The following is a 24,612-nucleotide window of genomic DNA, read 5'->3' as shown; positions in this document are numbered from 1 at the left end:
AACTAGTTGTAACCATTGCATAGTGCAAGCTTTGTGTTGGCTATGTCCAGTGACAGATATCCTAGTTTACTAACAGTGAGGATGAAAAAGGACATCAATTTTAAACCTGATATCCTGCAGCGTTGACCCTGAACAATAGAAGGTGACACCTATGAGACAGAAGCCAATTTTTATCATCTAAAGCTGGCCTTGCACATTAATGTCAGTTGGCCTATCCCACAGAAATATTTCCACCATGGTTAATGTCCGGGAAAGAAGGATCATGCTGTTGAGTTTCAGTATGCTCAATCTTTTTGTTCTCATATGACATACATGTTTGGCTGCAGCTTTATCCCACCTCCACAAGTGCATATGTTCGGGGTAGTCATGAGAAATAGCCGGCTGATGAACAAGTAATGTAAAGTGTATGGCCATCCTTAGCGGAATAAAATCCTTTACAACTCTTAATGTAAGAAAATATCCCTGAATCCATTACCCATCTACTATACCTAAAGAGGACCTGTCGCCTCTCCTGACATGCCTGTTTTAATAGCTTCATGCATTTCCCATGTAATAATAATAATTCTGGAACGTCTATTCTTTTGTCTCTATGTTCTGTTTTTCCTTTAATATTTCTATTAGAAGTTATGACTGAATTGCTAGCAGTCTGCAGTAAGGGTACAGGGGGGTTGGAGGGGTGTACCTGCACAGTCTGAAAATAACCAAGCTGATTGGATAAAATGAGTCTGTGCAGGGGAACCCCCTCCAACTTGTTACCACCCCCATGTACCCTTACTGCAGACTGCTAGAAATTCAGTCATAACGTCTAGTAGAAATAATAGAGGAATGGCAAAACATAGAGCCATAAGAACAGATTTTCCAGAATTGTTATTACATGGGGAATGCATGAAGCTATTAAAACAGGCATGTCAGGAGAGGTGACAGGGACTCTTTAACTTACATTACATGTTCAAGAAATATAAACATGTACAGTAGAGAAAGAATCCCTAGGATATGAGAATCAGTGATGGTCCAAGCATATGGCCCTTCATAGATGGCAACTTCACACTGTCTTTATAACATGCTAGATCAGTGATGGCGAACCTTTTAGAGGCCGAGTGCCGCAACTGCAACCCAAAACCCACTTATTTATCGCAATGTGCCAAAATGGCAATTTAACCTGAATCCTACAGTCCAGTATAGTGTATCTTCCATGTAATTTACCATTTAGCTATAATAGCCTGCCTACATACAATGCGCTGCCTGTGCTGTTCATAGTGCGCCTGCGCTGATGAATGGCAGGAAAAGTCTAAGGCATATTGGCGCACCATAGACTTTTTCCAGGGTGCGGGTGCCCACAGAGAGGGCTCCGAGTGCCGCCTCTGGCACCCGTGCCATAGGTTCACCATCACTGTGCTAGATGATTCATCTCACTTTCTTCTACCATTAGCATCTTGGCATAACCATTTGAAAAATAATGAAGCAATGTAAAAATTTAGTTTTCTTACTAAAATGAGTTGTAACTAATTTCTTTTGGTTGATAATTTAAAATAAGACAATACTGCATTTAGTTTTATAATAGTGACTGAAAATAGGAGGATAAATGGGATTTTTTTTTTTTGACCTTGAAGATTTAAAGGGATACTGGATAAATAAAGAAAATAAAGACTAAAGGCCCCTTTATATTGGCTGATGCCCAGGCAAGTATTGAGAATGAACCGTTCATTCCCGATAATTGTCGGATTGTGATCTGGGGTAAAAGCTGAATTTAAATGCAACATTCATCATCTCTATATGGGGGTTAGCAATTGCTGCAGCACATATTCATCGTTTTAGGGCAGCAGATAAATGTTCAGTAAGATGATCTGCTGACCAGAAAGAATGATTTTGTTGTCCTCAAAAACAATGCTTTTACCTGATGAACAAAAATGTGCTTGTTCATTGGGTGATAGGTGGCACTTTTATATGGACTGATTCCTAATAATTGACTTGATAGTCTGCCCATGTAAAGGGACCATTAGGGGAAGACTTACTAACACTGTCCAAATTTAACCAGTGTAATCTTAGACCAGACAGTCTAAAGAGGCACCAGATTTATCACCGCACCTCACGCTGGACGATAAATTTGGTGCATCAAGTCTAACTTTATACTGCCTACAATCTGGTTTGCTTTGTGCGTTTGTGTACTCCCCTTGGTTGCTTACTCCCCTTTCAACTAAACTACACCCAGTTAAGCCACACCCTGATTTCCACTAATCCATGCCCATATGCTGAGCCAGGTGAAAAAAAAGTGTCTAAGATGTTTTGTAACTGTATGTGTCAATCTATGGCATATTTTCTTAGTAAATTTGCCCTGAGTACCCAATAATGAGACATATTTAAATTACCATTAATACAATTATTACGTAATAATAATATTATACCCTAATTTTTAATCACACGTGTAGACAATATGTGAAGAAAGCAAGAAAAAAACCATAATTTTATCTTACAATGTTTTTTTGCAAGTCTGATTAGACATAATTAACTCTAAAGATAGTCAAACTCATTACACAGGTACAGCTGTACCTCTAAATTTCAGCTGGACAGTACAACCATCTTGAGATGTCCTGAATCTTGCCTCTATTGCAGACGTTACAGAAAAGAGGAGCCAGACATTTTGGATTTCTACATGCCCAACCATTTTGTTCTTTTGAGAAAGCATGCACTCTCAGCTGAGCCCAGAGTGTAAGAGCATGGGGGGAATAGTTCTTGGTCAAACAAGCTTTTGCCCAATAGCTTAACTGTACATTGAACTACTGAATACCAATTTTATAATGACATTCTGTATATTCAGATTAGCAACTTCATAAAATTAACTATGTCAAATATTTTTCATCCTAGATTGCGGATTCCAGCTGCTCCTCCAGCCCTTTCACTGTTGTGCCGGTGCAATCTACCTATAACATCAGTCTACATTTACTTCTCTTTGATCTGGAAAAAGTTTTAAAACTTTTACAGACCTCTCAAGCCAATGGACTGAAGACAGCAAACTCTTTCCATAGCTATGATGCACTGAAAACTGCCAAAAGTTCCTCTGAAAAAAGACCTTTGACACTAAAAAGAAATAAAACTGCTGGATCATTGTTTCAGATGGACGGGCCAGTCCCTGAATCAACCCCTAAAGAAAATATCAACCGATTTCTCGAAGAAGGTAGTGGCATCAAAAGGCACAAGAAGTTCAAAAGTGCCAAGAAAAACAAGAGCCAGTCTTCAGGAAAAATAGATGTTAACATGGTTACTGATACTGCGAAACTCCTACTCTCCTGTCTCATACCTTGGGGTATAGACAAAGATTTGGACAATTTCTGCATCAGACATTTGGACATCCTGAAGCTTCAGGGATCTGTCACTTTTGGAGTGATATCAGGCATAGATCACTTGTGCTTGATGTTACCTGGGTGGAATCAAATAAACCATGACATGACTGGAGAACATTCACATAATCTATTGTCAAAGAAAGTGATTGAACTCTCTGCAAAATATTCTCTCGCTGTGCAGAAACAACAAAGCAAAAAGGAACGGCTGGAGAGCTACGCAACAAATGCAATAGGTCTTCACAGTCTTCTACACTTCCTAAAAAAGTTATTATATGTCAGTAAATCACTGATGATGGATTTAAATTCAAAGTGTAGCAGTCGATCTGGCAGGTAACACATATATAAATATATGTTTGTTTTACATTTTATACATTTGTTCCTATTAAGATACTATCAAAGAAGTGCCCTATTTTAAAACGTTCAATGTTCTGAAATATGGGGAATAACTCCATAACAATTCTAAGCTAGAAATAATATCCAGAGCATCACTTTAAATGGGTTATGCATTTAAGGCAAGGTATCCCATATTCATAAGCAGGATTCAGACCAGTGATTTGGGATATTTTGAGAATATTTGGGGGAATATTCCTCATATATTCGCGAATTTGTGATCTCCGTTTATTATTTTCTTGAGTGAGATAATCGGCAATCGGAAAGTTTGCAATAAAAATTTGGGATACAATTCACAATCAACACTACTCCTAAAGTCAAAGATATTGCAGCCTTCTCCTTGTCCCACAAGCAAGAAGCAGTGAGGTATCATGGGTACTGATGAACAATTTTTTTTTTTATATTTGCGATTACGAAGCTATAGTACTATATTCTAGATATTCGCAAATTCTCGAAGTGCCAATATTTGCGATCAAAATATTTGCGATCAACACTGCTTCAGACTGCTGGGGCCTCTAAAATTATGAGAGCTGGGGCCAGGCTCAGACTGGCCCACAAGGGGTACAGGTGAATCACCTGGTGGGCCCCTGAGTAAGGTGAGCACCTAGTCTCCCACCCCCTGCACGAGTGGCACATAACACAGTAGACTTACTGCACTACATACATATATTCAATGTACAGCACCTCAACCAGCCTATGTTCATATAAAAAAGTGATATATTATTACAGAAACTCCCCAGTTTATTATTATAGACATGATCAGAGCTGAGATGACTTCTAGATATAGAGGAAAGCTAGCCAGTGTCCTCTTTTCCCCAGTACCTACATTTTCAAAGTTGCTGCAGGGACCCCCCATATTCAATCATCTGGTAGCATCTTGCTGCTGTGTGAGCAGTTAATATTTTAATATATCTGTACGGTGGGCCCCCAAAATACATTTTACTGGTGGGCCCTAAGAACCCCAGTCTGACCCTGGCTGGGGCTAATGCTCCTCCGCTTGAATAGAGCAGCTGCTGCCTCATTTAGCTCTATAGGGATTCTGGAGATGGCTAAACGCTTCTACTTGGTTTTCTCCAGCAGTCTCAAGGAGTTGAGTAAGGAGGAAGACACCCTTTTAATTGTGCTATAGGACCTAGATAGTGGCATCGGTGATCAGAGTGGAGGTTGGCTGCTACGGCCATGCCAACTGGAGTCCCATTATTATAACCCAGAATATTTGAAGTGGAGTGATGCCATATTTAAGGATTTTAACTGAATATGCATTATTATTTAATGCGTATTTAATGTAATATAGTATGCTTCTATAGACCTAGATTATATGTTTCTTTGCAGTCAGGAGAAAATGGAGTCTACTCGTGGCAAATGGAAAAGCACAGAACATTTTGCGTCCTCATTTCCTGCTTTTTCAGACATCTTGCAGGGTATGTATCTAATTTATGTAGAGATTATGAGTGTATTAATTATAATAATACTTATAATAATACTATACAAAAATGTTTTGCTGTTTTATGTTTTTATATGTTTTGCCTTTATATTAAATACCCCATAATTTCTTCATTTTCAGTGCAGAGAAGTGTATGATCTGAGACATCCTGCACACGACCGTATATTGCAATAGTGTCTGATCTGCATTTTTTTTATACTGATAGAGTATGGACCTATTAATTTCTGTAAGTCCACAAAAAAAAGTTCTTATGTGTATGTCGGTTCCACAAATTATAAAACATGTCCTATTCTTGTCCATATTGTGGAGAAGAATAGTCATTTCTAGTGACTGGAGCAATCAAAATCTGCATTGTACACAGAAAGTATCCATATTTTCTGCATCTGTAGTTTGTGGATCGCATTATGGTCGTGTGCATGTTGTCTGAAGCAAATTAGACAACATCCATGCTGAACATGTGAACAGTTGAGAGTTATTTGCATCAATTGAAATGAACATGGCTGAATCATAATGTACCTTTTCCGGTTGGACTCTAGGTCTCATAAGAAGTTGCCACCATTTATTTACTTGTTCCCACAAAATTTTAAGGTGTAATCCCAAAATGAAAATTAGGGAAAAGGTTATGCAAATGAGCTCTTAGGAAGCTTTGATTCTAATGCCACCAGATGTAAGGTAGCTATCCTTTAAGTCAATGATCAACCTTTTAAACATGCCTTGAGACATAACTGAGATAATAATTAAGCCAGCAGCTGTTTCAGGGTGATTTCCCCACATTAGTGCCAAACAGAGAGTATTGTCTTAACTGGGTTAGAGCACTATGTCAGGATTTGGGGAATACCATATCTCCTTATGGAGAGTGTCTTTTGACTTATAGGATAGCTACCTTACATCTGGTGGCATTAGAGGCAGAGCTTGCTAAGAGGTCATTTGCATACCTTCTTCCCAGAATTCCAGAAGAGTTTTGCCCGGGCTTTTAGACTTCTCACACCAAATATTCTTAGTGATACCAACTACTATGAACCCATTTCAATATGATCCATTCCCCGAAATCACAAAGAAACTAAATTCCCTCGTGAAGAATGCTTATGACAAAGGGTACATAAATAAAAAAGAACGCAATTTTCTGTTCCCCAAAACACCGTGCACCCCGTATTTTTATCACCTACCCAAAATACACAAAAATATACAAAATCCACCCGGCAGACCCATCGTATCTAATACGAAATGCGCCACCAGTAACCTATCGCAGTTCATGGATATATATTTACAACCATACGTAAAGAAATTACCAAGCTACCTACATGATTCGAGCCAACTCATCCGAGAACTAAAACAAATAGAGTGGAAAGATACATATGGCCTACTCACTATGGATGTGACGGCGCTCTATTCGAATATCGAACACGACATAGGAATAGAATGCGTAAAAACAACATTACAAAAAGATGACACACTGACATCGGCCCAAATAGAATTTCTTCTGGAACGCTTACGCTTCATTCTCCAGAACAATTACTTCATCTACCACAACACGGTCTACCATCAGCGTAAAGGAACCGCTATGGGTACGCGAGTAGCGCCGGCGTTCGCAAACCTATTTATGGGTGAATTTGAAGAAAAAATCATCACCCACCACCCGGCATGCCACAAACAGATCGTGTATTACAAAAGATATATCGCTGACTTGTTCATTATCTGGAATGGGAATGAAGATTCAGCGAAAGTTTTCTGTAACTCCCTCAATAACACAAACTGGGGAATCTCCTTCACTCCAAATTACAATAAAACTGAGATAGAATTTCTGGATATCATTATCTCATGCCATAACAACCACCTAAGCACAAAAACATATTTCAAATCAGTGGACACCAATAGCTACATCCACTATTCCAGCTTCCACCACAAGAAGTGGCTTCAGAATATACCCTACAGCCAATGCAAAAGGATGAGACGTAACTGTACTAAAAATGAGGACTTCAGAACCCAGACCAAAATTCTTGAGAATAGGTTCCGTGATAAGGGCTACCCCAAAAAACTAGTTAAAGACGCTATAAAAAAGAGCAGCCTACAGACACAAGAGGAATGCCTATCGATCACCACCAAACAACAGGATCCTAATGAAATAGTCCGGTTCATTACACAATACAACACATCCAATAGACAGATACAAAAAATCTTGAAAAACCATTGGCATATTCTTTGTCAAGATCCATATATAGCAAAATACCTACCCACCATACCGAAAATTACTTACAGACGAGCACCAACCATAAAAAATATACTAGCCCCAAGCAAACCCAAACAACACACCCAAACAATAAAAGTAGGCGAACCAAGCAGAGGGAAAGGGGAAGAAAACAAAAAAGGGAGCTATAGGTGTGGAGCCAAGAACTGCCTATGTTGCAAAATCATCACGCACAAACAGACGTCCTTTACCTCCAACTGCAATGGCACATCATTCCCCATAAAACATCACCTCACCTGCCATTCTACCTATGTCATTTACCTCATCGAATGCAGATGCGGCCTGCAATACGTAGGCCGCACTACACAAGCCTTTCACTGCCGGGTGAACCAACACAGGTACAATATCCGCAAACAGTATTTGAAACATGGGGTGTCCAGACATTGTGCATCCACACCGGAAAAAGAAAAACATGAGATTAAAATCACCCCAATTGATTTCATACCGGAGAACCCTTTTAACCGGTTTGAAAAATTACAAAAAAGGGAAGTGTATTGGATGTATCAATTAGACACACTGAGCCCACGAGGCTTGAACGAAATCAATGAGACCATCTTATGATAAACAACATACATATATTGGCCAATACGTATCAATTCCGCCTAGGCGCCCAGACAGACACCGATATACGATTGTGTGCATATGTGTACTTCTATGCATGTATATATAGAGAGATACATATCTGTTTAATACCTCAGAGAACTAATAATATAACGATTGAATTATGGGTAATATATACCACAACACCTATACAATACCTATAGACAGACCTAATCACGTATATATCATCCATACGCAGCTATTAATTATTTTTTACTATTCTTATTATTATTAATATTATTTCTGCCATTATTAATTTTCCCCTATTAGCTATTACCCTACAGATCCATATATTGAACTACAAGCCTGCCTTATTGTATTACATCCCCTATGCCTACAAATAAGGAATTAGTTAGAGATCTATAGATCCATTAAATTATAATTAGAGGTACATAATGACAGCTTGGAGATTACAGCGATAGTCATCAGTGTAATACCAACAGATTTTATATATATATATTTTTTAACTTACTATGGACCATGTATTATTTAAGAGTTTCCTTTACTCTTTTAAATAGATTTTATCTACTTCCCCTAAAAAGACCATAGGTGGTCATAAAAAGGTTTTAAATAGTATCATCTATATTCCTATACCGCGTGCAAGCGATTAACATAGGATGATAAATGTACCCCATAGCCGGGCGTTTTTTTTTTTTAAATATCCCATCTACCACATATATTCAAATCATGCCAATCCTTGGGAATAAAGAATCGATAAGTCTCCATAAGTGACCACACTAATGAATATGGAAGAACTAAATTAATATCAGCGCTATACCATATCGATCTGTGTCCGGGTCTGAGAGATCAGGCAGCGCTGAGGGTCACAGCATGCAGGAGAAGCCGGGAGATCCTGCTTGAACAATTTGAATACCCGACAGGCGCACGCTACATAGCCAAAGCGGGGAGCATGATATGCCCTCAGCTCTATGTGAAAGCATAATGTTCAGTGCGGTGCTGACCTAGTGCGGGGCACGCACCACTAGAAGTATCATTACATGCAGCTATACAATGTATTAGTATCATTATATGTATTATTGAATGTACGATCGCAACAATGTAATATCACAGTGGACCAGACTGTGAAGCGCTTGACTCTGCGCTACCTAGTTTTGTATGCTGCAGAAATGATTGGACATTTAACAATAATTGCCACGGATCATTTGAGACACTGGCAATTAGGCTCATTATACTAAGCACGCCCACCCCACCCCCTGTACCTCCCCCTTTTAACCCGCCAAAACAGCGTTTTAAATATCCTGATCACAAGTGTATGTTCATTCTGTATATTGTCCTGATGAAGGGGGCTCTTTGCCCCTGAAACGCGTTGACTATAATAAAAAGAATCCTATTCACTCCAAGGACTTATCTTCATGCCTGCAGCGCCGGACAGTGGTCTGATTTTTTAAAGAATTCTGCATCTCACACCATTTAGGCACTCTTCATTAGGAGATATGGTGTAAAGGGGGAATATTAATTGCCAATATTTATGCAAATATCAATAATTCATAAATAGGAGGGACCGTCTACCGATGACTCTGCCTATTTAGACCTTTATATTAATAACACTATACTTTCACCTTGCCTTACGCTAATCACTATATTAGATGCATGCGCCTTACTGAACTAACTACTGCTAGTAACAGTAGGTACAAATAACACACAATATTTATTATCCTACAGTACACAACGTACGCAAAGCACTAACAATACAGTACTATAAATACAGCACTAAATACACTATTCAATCCCAAGTTCCACCCACAAGCTAACTATACAGTACACACACATACATACATTAGCAGCCCACCCAACCTGGACTAAAAACTATCCCTATGAATGAAGGGTTTACGGTGGCGCTGCAAGGGTAAATGCAGGCCACAGACACAGGTTGCAGGGGTTAACCCAGTATAGGGAGCAGAGATGCTCCTATAGGGTTAGGGTGTTGGTGGTCCAGGGGTAAAGGGTAGGGGTACAGCAGGCTGGGGAATAGTAGGGGGTAATGGTAGGAACAGGGGTAGAGGTGGCAGGGATAAGGGTTTATCAGGGAGAGTTGGTAGAGATAGGGGTGATCGTTGGTGGAGGGGTACAGCAGGCAAGGGAATAGTGGGGGTAATCAGGGAGAATATGGGCAGGTAGTGGGTAGAGGTCGGGATGTGTGGTAAGGGTTGATCGTAGGTGGGATAGTGGTATGGGGCATAGGATAAAATAAGGGTTAATCATTGGTGGGATAGTGGTCTGGGGAATAGAATAAAATAAGGGTTAATCGTTGGTGGGATAGTGGTACTCAGCCCTCCAGGTATGCTCGTTGTCCAGGGGGATCCTCTTCAGGGGGGCGGCTCGGCTTTTCTGTCCAGTGCAGGGGCCACCGGATATTTATGTCCGGCGGCCCGCACTGCTGCACTGCCCACACTGTGGCGCACGCCACCATCAGGGACACGTGGGGCAGCGCAGTAAGATTACATCACTGTGCCAGCCCGCGCGTCCCTGCACGAGCGTGTCGGGGGCGCGCCGCTTCCTGACAGGCGGGAGAAGCCTTTGATCTCCCGGCTGTAACATTTGGCATTTCGGACAGCGCTATAGTAATGTCCATAATATTATGCATAATTATCTCCAGCGGCGCTGGATTCTATTGATTCGGAGTTCTTTGAAGCATACAGGATGACTGGACTCTTGTCCGGTCATTCTGATGCAATTAATCAGATGGCATCAGTGTGAATGCTTGGGGCACATTCACACTGATACCTCTGGTTTTAGGTGACATATTTCCTATGGATATAAGGGGACAAATACTATAAGGGGACACATGTGGGGGCACATATTTATAAAAGGGACATATAAGGGGCACATATTCCCCACAGGGGCCAACAATGATCCCCCGTGGAATGCTAAGGATAGATGTGCGCAGATGTTGGGCACATCTGCGCACATCATCCTATAATGTGTATGCATATATATCATACATGCACGAAAGTTTGCATATATATATATATATATATATATATATACTCAACAATCCCCCTGTTGTCGGTAATACGACAATATTTTTTGGGAAAAAGTTTAAATATATTTGCCCCCTTAACCCCCTCCTTGGTGATAGTTCAGGAAGAACTGTAGTGCACACTGATCCTTAGGCACCTAGACATCACCCATCTAGAGCCACACTACACATCCAGCCCCTCCCTTATGAACTTCACCGTTCCAGGGTTCAAGGTGGCAAAAGGCAAACAGAGGGGGCCTGTCCCTGTCATGCCCTAGTCTTATCCCCTTTCACACAAAATATATGTTTATTTACACAGTTCCCCTTCCCCAACCCACCTAAACCCGAGGACATTTATGACACAATACTATGAGGTCTCAGGAAGGTATAGGATGTACCTCCCAAAACCTCATATGAACCAGTTCAATATCCATTTCATGGGGTCTCAGGATAATTAGATTTTTAATCCTAAACCCCCCACACAAACTGACATGTCCCTTGGATCTTAGGCTTCAGGACTTTGGTGAGATTTATTCCTGAGCCTCCGGCGGTTAAGTTCGTAAGGTGCCGTCTGGTTCTTGTTCAGTTGGTCAACCAGTCTCTAGAGCCTCCAAGGCATAGTCCCATGTGGATAACGATAACCAGAACCAGGGGATGGATCCGGACAGGTTCTTCCACCCGAACTCCTCTAAAAATGTGGATCCTGACAGGTTCTTCCACCCGAACACCTCTAAAAATGTGGATCCTGACAGGTTCTTCCACCCGAACACCTCTAAAAATGTGGATCCTGACAGGTTTTTCCACCCGAACACCTCTACCTCAGGAACCTCATGAGTGTCAGGGCAGATGACTGTATCTTCTGTGGCATCTGGGTTTTTCCTCTGCTCCATAGTAAATATACCTATGACAGAATAAAATACCAGGTGCTCCTGGGGGATTTCTTCCCTCCGGTGCAGTTAGTTGCACTACCACAGCCCCTATACCTTTGACCCATTAAGAGAAAGGCATTGGGCTGATTAGTCGCCAGTATAACACAGCCCCACCGAAAACCTTGAGCACAACAGTGTTATTTGTATCGATCTGAGACCCTGGTTTCCCAGAATAATATCACACCATCCTTTGTGTGCTGCATGGAGAAGGTTCTTTAATGCCTTCTCCCGACCAGCAGGAATTCCTGTTTGAAATGATCTGCTTGCGAACCTATACTTTCCCGGTCCACAGTATAACACTGTTCCACTCCAAGGGGACACAGGAATGAATCAAAACAGCAGCGACTGGACTCACTGCGGGGAATGTCAACAATCAGCAGGGTGAGACAACTGCCACCAACCCTATCTACTGCTAGAGGCTGTGACAGTTAAAGGAAGAGAGCTGCAGCAGAATGGACCCACCTCCTGAGCTCTAGCTTTGTTAGAAAGAAACTGCCATGTGCTACATGATGTCTGATGATAATTTTTTACATTAATCATGGGGAAAGACAATTTTAAAGGGGTTCTCCAGAACTCTTATATTGATGGCCTATCCTTTATAGTGTTAGGTGCACATATTCGAATTGCGAATATTAATTTACAAATATCAGCACTTCGAGAATTCACAAATATTTTGAATATAGTGATATATTTGTAATTTTCGAATATTCTAGATTTTTTTTTTCATCAGTAACCTCCCTTCTTGCTTGTGGGCCAATGAGAAGGCTGCAATGTCTTTGTCTGAGCTTAGCAACATCCCTAGCAACCAATAGGAAAGCTGCCCGCCCCTTACTATATAAGAACCTCCCCAGCAGCCATTTTCTACAGGTTTTTTTTAAAGTTCTGAGAAAGAGAGTAGTGTCTTTCCACACTACATTAGATAGATAGTTAGATAGCTTATATATGTAATACAGATAGTTAGTGGGAGATAGTCAGTGTAGGTTATATCCTGATATAGTGTAGCTGTTGCAGTGCTGTGTGTTAGGTAGTGTGATAGGATCTGCTGTCCATACATACATGCAGACCTGCCATTATGCGAATATTACATTGCCGATTTCTCGCAATGAAGAAAATAATCTTGAATTTGCGAATATATGACGAATATTCACCCAAATATTAGTGAAATATCGCAAATTCGAATATAGCCCCTGCCGTTCATCACTATTAACTTAATATCAGATCAGCAGCTATCCGACTCCTAACTCTCCTGTCAATCAGCTGTTCTGCAGTGGCTCCGGTGTCAGTATTACACAGCTCTGTCCATTGTGTAGTGGCTGGAACTAGGTACTGCAGAGTTGCTGCCGTAGAAGTGAACTGAGCTGCGTAGTTCCAGCTCCCATTTCCAGAATTAGAGCTACTGAAGAACAGCTGGATGGCAAGGGTGCCAGGAGTCAGACCCCCACCAATCTGCTATTGATGACCTTTCGTAATGGTAGGACCAGTGATTTATTTCCATCATCATTCCATTATTTTTTCTTCAATGTAGCTATATAAGACCTTTCATTTTGTGGGATGAGTTGTAGTTTTTATAGGAAGAATTCTGGGGTACACACAATGTATTAAATAATTATAATTTATTTGGGTGTAGGATAAAACATAGTTTTTTGGGGATTTTATTTTTAAAGCATTCACTTGGTAGTATAAATAAAATAATAACTGTATTGCATGATTCAGTAAAATTACAATGATGGCAAGCTTATATAATTTTTATTATGTGATACTCCTTGCACAATCAAAACAAATTATATTTCCTTTTTACAAGATAATTTATTTCCTTTTTTTTCATTGTGTTTACTGTGACGTGACCAATAAATTATTTGATCCCAAAAAAGGGGTCTCATTCCCATAGACTGATGGAGTATCAGGTCGAGCGTGCGCCTTGTCACTCCATTCATCCTCTATGGGATCACAGGATATAGCCGAGCGCTGTATTCTGATATCTTCGGCAGTCCCCTAGAGAATGAATTGAGTGGTTGCTTGACCTGCAACTCCATCAAAATGGGGGAAAGGGACCAGTGATGGTCAGTTCGCATTGTTCGCCCGAGAACACACGCGAGCTGCCATCTTTTCTCACAAGTCCGCTGAGGCACAGGTAAGCCCTTACCTGTGCCTGTGCGCGAGCTGGTCTGAAAACAAATGCGGTCCGCGGGAGCAGGCAGTTCCGAGAACAGCCCGATGAAGGCCCCCGGCGGCTGTCCTTGGAACTGCCTGCTCCCGGTGACTGCATTTGTTTACCCATGCCTCTCCGGACTTGTGAGAAAAGATCGCAGCTCGCATGTGTTCACGCGCGAACAATGCGAACTGGACATCACTGAAAGGGACCACTGTTCAAAGGATTGGCGTGATCCCCAGGGGTCAAACCCCCAGGAATCAATTAATTATCCCCAAGAGCAGGGGTAACATCGTTCAGGGGCCATGCAAAATTCTCAACTTAAAAATTTGACTGCTGTATTTGGTCAAACATATAAGGGACTTAGGGGTAAGTTACAGAAATTGCGCTTCAATAAAAAAAAATCTAGAGCTCTGTATTTTTGCAGCACAAAATGGCACCTGCACTATATATATTACATATAGTACAGGCACCATCTTGACCACACATAGCAGTCTAATTTTTAAGTTGAAAATGTCACATGTTTAGTTCTTTATTTGGCATTAATGGCAGCCAAGCTCATCCCAGGGGGGTCCAGAGAGAGGTTCACCCAGCTTTCACTTTCCCTGCCACTGCACTTACCTCTTTCTTTGCAACTGTCCCTGCCTTTGTTCCTTTCTCAGCCTCAGATCTGCCCCCCCCCACCTCCATCAGCCTGAAATCAGCCTCCTATCAGACCTCTCAGCCTACATCAACCTCAGATCAGATTCCCATTAGACCTCCCAGCCTCAGATTAGACCCCAACCAGACCCCCCAGCCTCAGATCAGACCCCCATAAGACCCTACCCAGCCTCCATTAGCTTCAGATCAGCCCCAATCAGACCTAAGATCAGACATTTAAAATAAATAAATAAACTTACCTCTCCAACTCTGTACAGCGCTGTCTTTTGGCAGATTCACTTACCCTCCCTGGTCTTCTTCCCACCGTGCTGTACTGTGAACTGACAGTGCACAGCTGCAGGTTATAGTGCGTGTCTATGTGTACCACATCTTGACACTGTATGTGTCAGGGCACAGTGCAGGGCTGGAAGAAGGCCAGGGAAGGTGAGTACAGACAGTGCAGTTCTCACCTTCCTGTGCCTCCCGCATGCTAATGATCGCTTCCATAATGGAAGCGGTCATTAGCATTTTCGCAATATGTTGTGGCAGGGGGCCGTGGGCCACATTAAATTATCCCGGGGGCGCCCTATGTGACCCATGGGTCGTAGGTTCCCCACCCCTGCCCTAGAGGATAACTTCTAAGCTTGGCACAACCCCTTAAGTTTATAGTACGTGTCATTACAAACACAATGTATGTTTTTATTTAACAATCAGAGGTTAAACAAATAATTAGACACAGAGGAGCAATTAGATGAGCAAGCACTCACCTGTTCATTCATTTTTTTAACAATATGATCCTCATCATACTGTATATGACAATCAGAGAGCATGTTTGATCTATGATTGATATGGAAGAGATAACATGAGGGATTAATATCATCATTCCCTGCTACTAAACTCATACAGGGACTCATCCATGTAGTCATCTCATCTCCATAGGACGAAGTGAGAGCTGCAAGAACAGTACATGCAGTTCTCACATCAAGGTGATCCTATTCTGGCTAGATCAACTATATGACAAGACCAATGTTCTTGGTCTTAGTTAAGATCAGAAACAACCTCACTCTGCAGCCACATAGCCCAACTCATGAAAAACAATATTGGCCTGTTCTGCTTGAATTAACCCAGTTCAGGCTAATCATTAAGGGGTTATCTCCATGACACGTGTTTCATCACAGTTAAAGGGGTTGTCCGGGTTCAGAGCTGAACCCGGACATACCCATATTTTCACCCAGGCAGCCCACGATTTAGCGCAGGGCAAAGGATAGCATCGGAGCATGAATTGCTCCGATGCTCAAGTCAGGGGGGCTGCCTGGGTGAAAATGGAGGTATGTCCAGGGTCAGCTCTGAACCCGGACAACCCCTTTAACTTTGTGAAAACAATACACATGGTGGCTATCATAGACACACTTATCTTGACTTTCTAGCCTTAATTAAATATGTATTGTTCACTTGTTCATCCACACAGATAAAAATGGTTCCAGTTTTCCTGATCCCGAAAATGTTTTTGTAATGAAAATAGTTTCTACTTGGAAGGATCAATCAGTCCAGGTAAGTCTATTATATTATAAAGACAGAAAAGTCTAGGGTAATGGGAATAATAACAAGGGCTAAAAGCAAACTATATATAAGATGTGATGTAATGCAGCTCTGTCCACTATGCAGACTGAGGTCTACTGTTCGCCTTCTCTGCCCCTCTCAGCCAATAGGGTGCATACTTACCTCCTTAGGCTATTTAAGGCACCTTCTTCTGTTAGAAAGTGCCTGAGCAATAGGTTCTAGTCAAGTAGTTTCCCGCAAAGGTGAGTTATTGTTTTGTTTGCCTGCCCCTGCACCAAACTCTCCCAGTTACCAGATTTGACCCAAGGCCCCCTGACCTGACCTCTCCCTGGTCCTCCTTCTGACCCTGTGCTGTCAATTATTTACTGGACTGTTTACTGGGATATTCATTTGTTGCCTGCCCTAACTTCGGCTTTGTTTCCTGGCTACAGTTTAAAACAAAGACTACTCTAGGAGGTAGCGGCCTGGTGGTTCCTCTGCAGTCCAACTTCCTGCATAGGAATTAAAGGGTGAAGAAGCCCTGTAAATCAGTTCAGTAGCCACATCTGATCCAAATCCAATTCTGTAACATTAGGTCCTCTTTCAGCAGGAGAGGGCCAGTTCAGAATTTAATTAGAAAACACGTATATATGTTAGCTATATGGCATACACATAGTATTAACACTTATATCACATATAAACAAAATATTTAAGTTAAAAGCCAAAGCCACTGCTTATTAGGTGAAAATATTGCTAAAACAATGCCACTAATTTACTGTACTTTGCTAATATTTTCCCCAACATTAATTATTAATGTTAATTTAGGTGGAATCAACACAACAGTCTAATAAGTATGTGGGTTTTCTGCTCGTTTCTCAGATGAATTTCAGTATGCTGGATCCTTTGTTCCTGGGAGTAAAGGGTCACCTTTAAGCCTCACTCATTAAAAGCTCCTGTCAAAAATGGGAAGAGTCCAGGCCCAGACGGGTTGACCGCACGTTTTTACAAATACTTCACGGATGACCTAACCCCCATACTTCTAGATGCATTCAATTCTATATCCGCCACATGCCCTTTCCCATCTCAAACCTTACAGGCCCATATTACAGTTATCCCCAAACTGGACAAAGATCATTCCCTTTGCTCCAATTATAGGCCCATTTCCCTTCTTAATATCGACTTGATATTATTACTAATATTTGCCAAAATGATAGCCTTAAGATTACACCGCCACATTCCAAATTGTATTCATAGAGAGCAGGTAGGATTTGTTCTAGGACGTGAGGCCCGCGACAACACCATTAAATCTATAAGTCTGATCTCTAAAGCTAAACAACTAAAGATCCCTATGTGCCTGCTCTCGGTGGATGCAGAGAAGGCCTTCAACAGGGTCAGTTGGCACTTCCTGGAAAGGACCTTGACGCATATTGGGTTAGGTCCCAAGATGATTAATAGAATCATGGCCTTATACTCTGGCCCTACTGCTCGGGTTCGTGTTAATGGTACTCTGTCGGATCCCTTCCCTATCTCAAATGGAGCGCGACAGTGATGCCCCCTCTCCCCGTTTCTTTACATTCTTGTTAGGGAATCCTTAGCTAATGCCCTGCGAGCCAATGACGCAATTAAAGGCATTCACATTGGCAACGTAGAACACAAACTATCACTGTTTGCCGACGATCTCCTGTTATACTTAACATCACCTAGAATTGGACTCCCCTCAGTTCTGAAGGAATTTCAGATTTTTGGGACATTGTCTAACTTTAAAGTCAACATCCAAAAATCTGAACTTTTAAATGTCACCCTCCCTTCCAGAGATGTCACCACACTTAAGGACTCATTCTCTTTTAAATGGGCCCCAAATAAGCTTAAACACCTGGGAACTTACTTCTCTTCTGATACTTCCCACTTGTTCAAGCTCAATTACCTCCCTATACTCCACACCATTGAAAATAACCTGCGTTCTTGGTCAGCCTTAAATGTATACTGGTTCGGTAGAATAAACACCTTAAAAATTGGCGTTCTACCCAGACTCCTATATCTATTCCAGACAATCCCCTGTCGGATCCCAGTCTCTTATTTTGCACGACTAAGGAAACTTGCTTCCTGCTTTATTTGGGGTAGGTCCAAGGCCAGACTGAGCTACAATCTTATGATTAGATCCAAGGAACACGGGGGGACGGGTTTGCCTGACTTCCTATCATACTACAGAGCGGCGGTTGCCAACTGCGTGATTGATCTCACCCACAACCTTGAGAGAAAGCTATGGGTCGAACTAGAACACGCTCTAGCCCCTGGTCTAGTTCCAGGCATTTTTTGGTTCCCGACAAGCACCCTAACCCATATACCCATCCAAAGGCTATCGCCTTTCCTATCTTCCTTAGTAGATATATGGACTAGGTTTGCCTCCACGGCCCGATTGACCACGATCTCTGGGCCACTCACAAACATATCTGGTCATCCGCTGATGCCTGCCACACTGTCAGCCCTACCATCTCTCGGGTTACACTCCAAGCCTCAGATCAGGGTCAAAGACATATATTATGACAGAGGGATTAAGGAGCTTAAAGACCTAGGACACCTTATCCCTGACTCACCAGGGCGTTGGTTCCACTACTTACAACTACGCAGTTTCACTGGATCTCTGGCACCCGGTATGCAACTACAATCCTCCTTATTTGACTTTGAGAAACTATGCCTAGCTACTTCTGCTCCCGGGCATTCTATATCTCTTATATATGCCATTCTGAACTCGGGAGAGATCGGGGATGACACGGAAGAATTCCCTGCTCCGGCTAAGGAAATTATGCAATCATGGGAATCTGAGTTGGGATATACCCTAACGCCTGATCAATGGAAGAGATCTCTTCTATTCACTCATAAGTCCTCGATCTCCTGTAAGATCCAGGAACTCAACAACAAGATCTGGTCTAGGTGGTATAGGACCCCGGCCAAGCTCAGCCAATTTTACCCCGCTGTTCCGGACACTTGCTGGAGGTGTTTGAATTCTAGAGGCACTATGATACACATTTGGTGGGAGTGTCCAGGAGTAGCAACACTATGGCGCGATGTATTCTCACTTCATGACCATCTACACAAAGTCCGTACACCTATATCTCCTCATGTTAGCTCTTCTCTCAGTTTACTCGGGCAGAATTAAGGTGGTCGGGAAAGGCATTCTCAGATTCTTTATTATAGCAATGCGCCAAATAATTCCTTGAGTTTGGCGCTCAACAGAAAGTCTCCTCAGAGTGACCTGGGTTGGAGCTTTGGATTCTTTGGCGCACCTGGAAGAGTTGGGTGCCGAAGACCAGGGTTCTGGCGTTGCACACGCTAAACAATGGGAAGCCTGGTATCAATTCCGTGGTTAACCTCAGGTTCTATTACTTAACTCACTCTGTCTAGTCTGGCTTCAATAGAATCTTGTCTGGACTACTAGTACACTACCTTTCCTCCCCCCCTTCCTCCCCTCCCCCCCTGACATCTTGTATTGATGATTTTTGACTTTATATCTGTACGCTGATATGATATGTAATTCAGAAACTTTCATATGTTACATATGTCTAAGCTTACATGGTTTTCAATAAAAACAAATTGAACCATAAGCCTCATTCACATGTCCATGTTTGTGCTCAAATCTGTGAGAAGGTGGTCAGTTATGCATCTGTGAAGCTGTCCGTGAAGGATCTGTGTTGGGACCATGTGTCAGTTTTTTGCTGTCCGTGTGCCATTTGTGTTTCACTGCCACTGAACAGAAGAAAAATAATTTTCAAATCTTCTCTTCTTAATGATACGTGAAACACGGATGCACCATGGATGGCATATGTGTTGCATCCGTGGTTTTCACGGACCCATAGACTATAATGGACGTGATGGAATCGTGAACACAGACAAAACAAAGCAGGCATCTGTGCTAAAAACGTGGACTCACGGAAAGTGCTAAAACACTGATGTCTGAATACACACATTAAAACGTGTGCTTTCCATGGAGAACACGTACTGTGAAACACTGACATGTGAATGAGGCTTTATTAGTGTTGAGTGAGCATGCTCGGTCAACCACCACGTGTGCTTGAGTCAATGTATTTTAATGTAATTTAGCATCTATTTCTGAAAAGTTTCTGCCAGGATTTGAACTCACAACCCTTTTTTACATTAGCAGCAAGGACCTTATCCACTCAGCTCTAAAGCTGAATGCTTAACTGTGTCACAAAAACCTCATAGTAGTTTCTGATTTAGTGAGTATTCCTATTCAGCAGAAGACTTGTTGTATATTTTTGTGCAGGTTAACATGTAGCTTTATCTTTATAGTATAGTGGTTAGCACCCTTGCTTTTAATGTACAAGCATGGGAGTTTAAATCCCGGCAAAAAAAATATCCGAATACATACATATATATATATATATATATATACACGTTTTTAGCCATAGTTATTATTTTATATTTAGAATATATAATATATTACAATATATGTAAATACATTATGGCTAAAAACATCAGTAGTAGTTTCCCACATAATATGCATTCATATATATCAGAAGTGTGATTTTATCTAAATATATATATATATATATATATATATATATTTTTTTTTTGTAATTACACATTTATTTTGTGCCATACATTTTTAAAATTACTAAAAATAATATAAAATATATAAATTTAATCTCTATTTCTGAAATGTTTATGCCGGGATTCAAACTCCCAAGCTTGTACATTAGAAGAACGATGTTAACCACTACACTATACAACTACATGTTAACCTGCACAGAAATATAAAATAAGTCTTCTGCTGAATAGGAATACTCACTAAATCAGAAACTGCTATGAGGTTTTTCTGACACTGTTTAGCATTCAGCTTTATAGCTGAGTGGATAAGGTCCTTGCCTCTAATGTACAATGTTGGGAGTTTAAATCCTGGCAGAAACTTTTCAGAAATTAGATTTAAATACACTGGGGTGTCCCCAAGCACTGACTCCATATATGGATATAGCTATAAATGGAGTCAAAGCAGGGACTCCTAAGCTGAACTAGAGTCCCGACTCCCTCCCCGCTTTAGAACAGGGGGGGGCCTGGGGTTCTTCCTATTGTGCTCAGTAGAACACCCGAGCATCGCAAAGTGTTCTACTCAAGCACACGAGCACTTTGGTGCTCACTCAACACTAGGCTTTATTCATCTCTCCCCAAACTGAAATAGCTGTGGGCTCAACAAGCAATACACTGACAGAAATTGTGTGTGTGAGGGGTTGCTTACTTGAGCTTAAATACACACAATTTAATGATATGCTGAGTAAATACGCCTCTGTTTGAGATTCCCTCAATATGAGGTAGTAGGCATTTTTTTTTATCACTATTACAGAAAATTAAGTGATTATGATCTAAAGAATCAATAGTTCTAATAGGTCATGTCCAGTCCATATTATAAGAGAAAGAATAGTGATGGTCAGTCAGAAACTATGACACTCGGTACAATCTTGTAAATAAAAGTTGGTTCTAAATAGTGACTGCACTTAGTTCTTGCACATGCATAGTTTATAAGGGCTCATTCACACGACCGTGGTTTGGTTCCACATCTGAGCTGCTTTTTTTGGCGGCTCGGGTGCAAACCCATTCACTTCAATGGGGCCGCAAAAGATGCAGACAGCACTCTGTGTGCTGTCTGCATCTGTTTCTCTGTTCCGTGGTCTCGCAAAAATTATAGATCATGTCCTATTCTTGTCCATTTTTCTATAATGGGCCGTCTGTTCCATTCCGCAAATTGTGGAAGACACACGGGCGGCATCCATGTTTTGCAGATCCGCAATTTGCGGACCGCAAAACACAGCACAGTCATGTAAATGAGCCTAAGTCTAAAAAAGACAGGAAGGCAAAAAAAAAAACTGTAAGGTAGAAGCCAAGTTTTCTCCCTCAAAGAACAACTCCCTGGATCAACGACCCCTCTCTAGTAACTATAGCCTGTAATAGTATTACACTCCAGAAATACATTCAGGCCCCTCTTAAACTCTTTTAGTGCACTCACCATTACCACCTCCTCAAGAAGAGAGTTACATAGTCTTACTGCTCTTACCATAAAGAATCCTCTTCTATGTTTGTGTACAAACCTTCTTTCCTCCAGACGCAGAGGATGTCCCCTCGTCACAGTCCTTAAAAGATGATGAGAGAGATCTCTGTACTGACCCCTGATATATTTATAAATAGTTATTAGATTGCCCCTTAGTCATAAAGACCTATCAGAAGTTTTGATAAGTGAGTGTCTGAGTGCTGAGATCCTCACCTATTGCTGAAATTAATGTGCAGAAGTGCTCAATCAAGTGTTGTGCCCCTTTGACGGTGATTGGCTCTCCTTATGATCTGAAGCAAAGTTTAGAGAACTCTATAAGCTTGTCTATGACTTTATCTAGCAATGGGAGCCGTTGAAAACTGAAGAGGAACCATACTCAACTGAGTGCTTCAGTTGTCAGTGGGGGTGCAGATGCTGAGGCCCTCATTGATCACAGGAGCAATCAGAATCAAAACTTCTGAAATATCTTTATGACATGTCAAAAGATTTATGAAAGTGCAAGTACTCTTTAAGTACATATATCAAATGATAAAACACTGTGGGGGTCATTTATAAAACCAGTGTGAAGCAGAACTGGTTTAGTTACCCATATTAACCAATCAGATTCCTCCTTTCATTTTGCAAAGGAGCTGTCCAAAATGAAAGATGGAATATGATTGGTTGCCATAGACAACTAAGCCAGTTCTACTTTACACCGGTTTGATAAATTCCCCCATATATTCCAAAATTATTATAAAGAGGAACATTATATGTATGGACACAATTGAGATGCCCTCTGTATTTTTTTTTTTATTTGTTTAAAATTGCTTGACTAACTGATGGGTATAGTTAATTCAATATGAAACTCTTGGGCAAGTCTTTATGATTACTAGCCAGTTGTATGCAAGTTTTTCACTCCGTGACTTTTAGTGTAATATTCATATCCTATATTTTACTTTATTCTAGGTAATAGAGGCAATGCAAGCAGTTTTGCTAGTGGAACTTAGGAAATGGATGGACGCTTTGAGACAAACTATAATCACAACTCAACCAGTTTCTGTGGTGGATTATTGTAGCCCACAAAAACCATCAAACATGGAACAGTCCTACAATTTTGAACAATTATTTCAGGAAACGTCACTTCAAAGTAAGTAGGAAGCATGGGAAACCATGTACTTCATTATAAATACAAATATGTGAGTTATGAACATTAAATAAATAATTATCTTAAAAATACAATGCATTCAGAAAGTCTTCAGAGTCTTTGACTTTTTTCACATTTTGTTACGTTGTGGCCTTGAGGTAAAATAGATCAACATTCAAGTTTTCCCCTGTCAATCTGAACTTAATCCCCCATAATGACAAAGTAAAAACAGAATTCTTGGGTACTGTATTAGGCCACATGGTTGGCACACCTAGATTTGGGGATGTTCTGCCATTCTTCTCTGCAGATCCCCTCAAGCTCAGTCAGGTTGGATGGGGACCATTGGTGGACATTTTTAGGTCATTCCAGAGATGTTCAATTGGGTTCAAGTCATGGCTCTGGTTGTGCCACTGAAGGACATTCACAAAGTTGTCCTTAATCCTTTCCTATGTTGTCTTAGCTGTGTACTTACAGTCATTGTTGGAAGGTGAACTTTCAGCCTAGTCTGAGGTCCAGAGCCCTCCAGGGTTTCTTTGTACTTTGCTCGATTCAGCTTTTTCTCAACCCCAACCAGTCTCCCTGTCCTAGCCTCTGAAAAACATCATCAAAGCATTATGCTTCCCCCGTCATGCTATACTGTAGGGATGGTATTGCGCAGGTAGTAATCAGTGTCTGGTTTCCTCCAGACGTGATGCATAAAATTAAGGCCAAAAAGTTCAATAGTGGTTTCCTTAGACCAGAAAATCTTGTTTCTCACAGTTAGAGAGTCCTTAAAATATTATTTTGCAAACTTTCATATGTCTTTTACTGAGAAAAGGCTTCTTTCTGGTCACTTTGCCATACATCCCAAATTGGTGAAGTGCTACAGTGATGGTTGACATTCTGGAAGTTTCTTCCATCTACACTCAGTATTTTTGGAGCTGAGCCAGAGTGACCATTGGGTTATTGGTCACCTCTCTTACCAAGGACCTTTTCCCTGACTACTTAGTTTGGTGAGGCAGCCAGTACTTTGTACTTTTGGGAATTTTCAGTGCAGCAGACATTTTTTGTACCCTTCTCCAGATCTGTATCTCATTGCTGTCTCTGAGCTCTACAAGCAGTTACATTCTTATCATCGCTTGGTTTTTGCTCTGATATCCATTGTCAGCAGTTAGACCTCATATAGACAGGGCTGAATC

General features: G+C 41.2%; 1 protein-coding gene across 1 annotated transcript in view; it reads left to right on the top strand.

The window, feature by feature from the left end:
* WDR72 (WD repeat domain 72) overlaps positions 1–24,312 on the top strand; it is a 255,749-nt gene extending 231,437 nt beyond the window's left edge. Inside the window, exons 15-19 of the mRNA XM_044277077.1 lie at positions 2,863–3,668; positions 5,061–5,149; positions 16,183–16,265; positions 23,257–23,437; positions 24,194–24,312. Of these exons, the coding sequence (XP_044133012.1) occupies positions 2,863–3,668; positions 5,061–5,149; positions 16,183–16,265; positions 23,257–23,437; positions 24,194–24,312 (1,278 nt within the window). The remainder of the gene's footprint in view (positions 1–2,862; positions 3,669–5,060; positions 5,150–16,182; positions 16,266–23,256; positions 23,438–24,193) is intronic.
* The last annotated feature ends 300 nt before the right edge of the window (positions 24,313–24,612 follow it).

The sequence above is a fragment of the Bufo gargarizans genome, chromosome 2 (assembly GCF_014858855.1).
Source record: "Bufo gargarizans isolate SCDJY-AF-19 chromosome 2, ASM1485885v1, whole genome shotgun sequence".
NCBI classification, from domain to species: domain Eukaryota; kingdom Metazoa; phylum Chordata; class Amphibia; order Anura; family Bufonidae; genus Bufo; species Bufo gargarizans.
The sequence above is the reverse complement of the archived record's forward strand: the minus strand, read 5'-3'. Positions and strand labels throughout refer to the sequence as shown.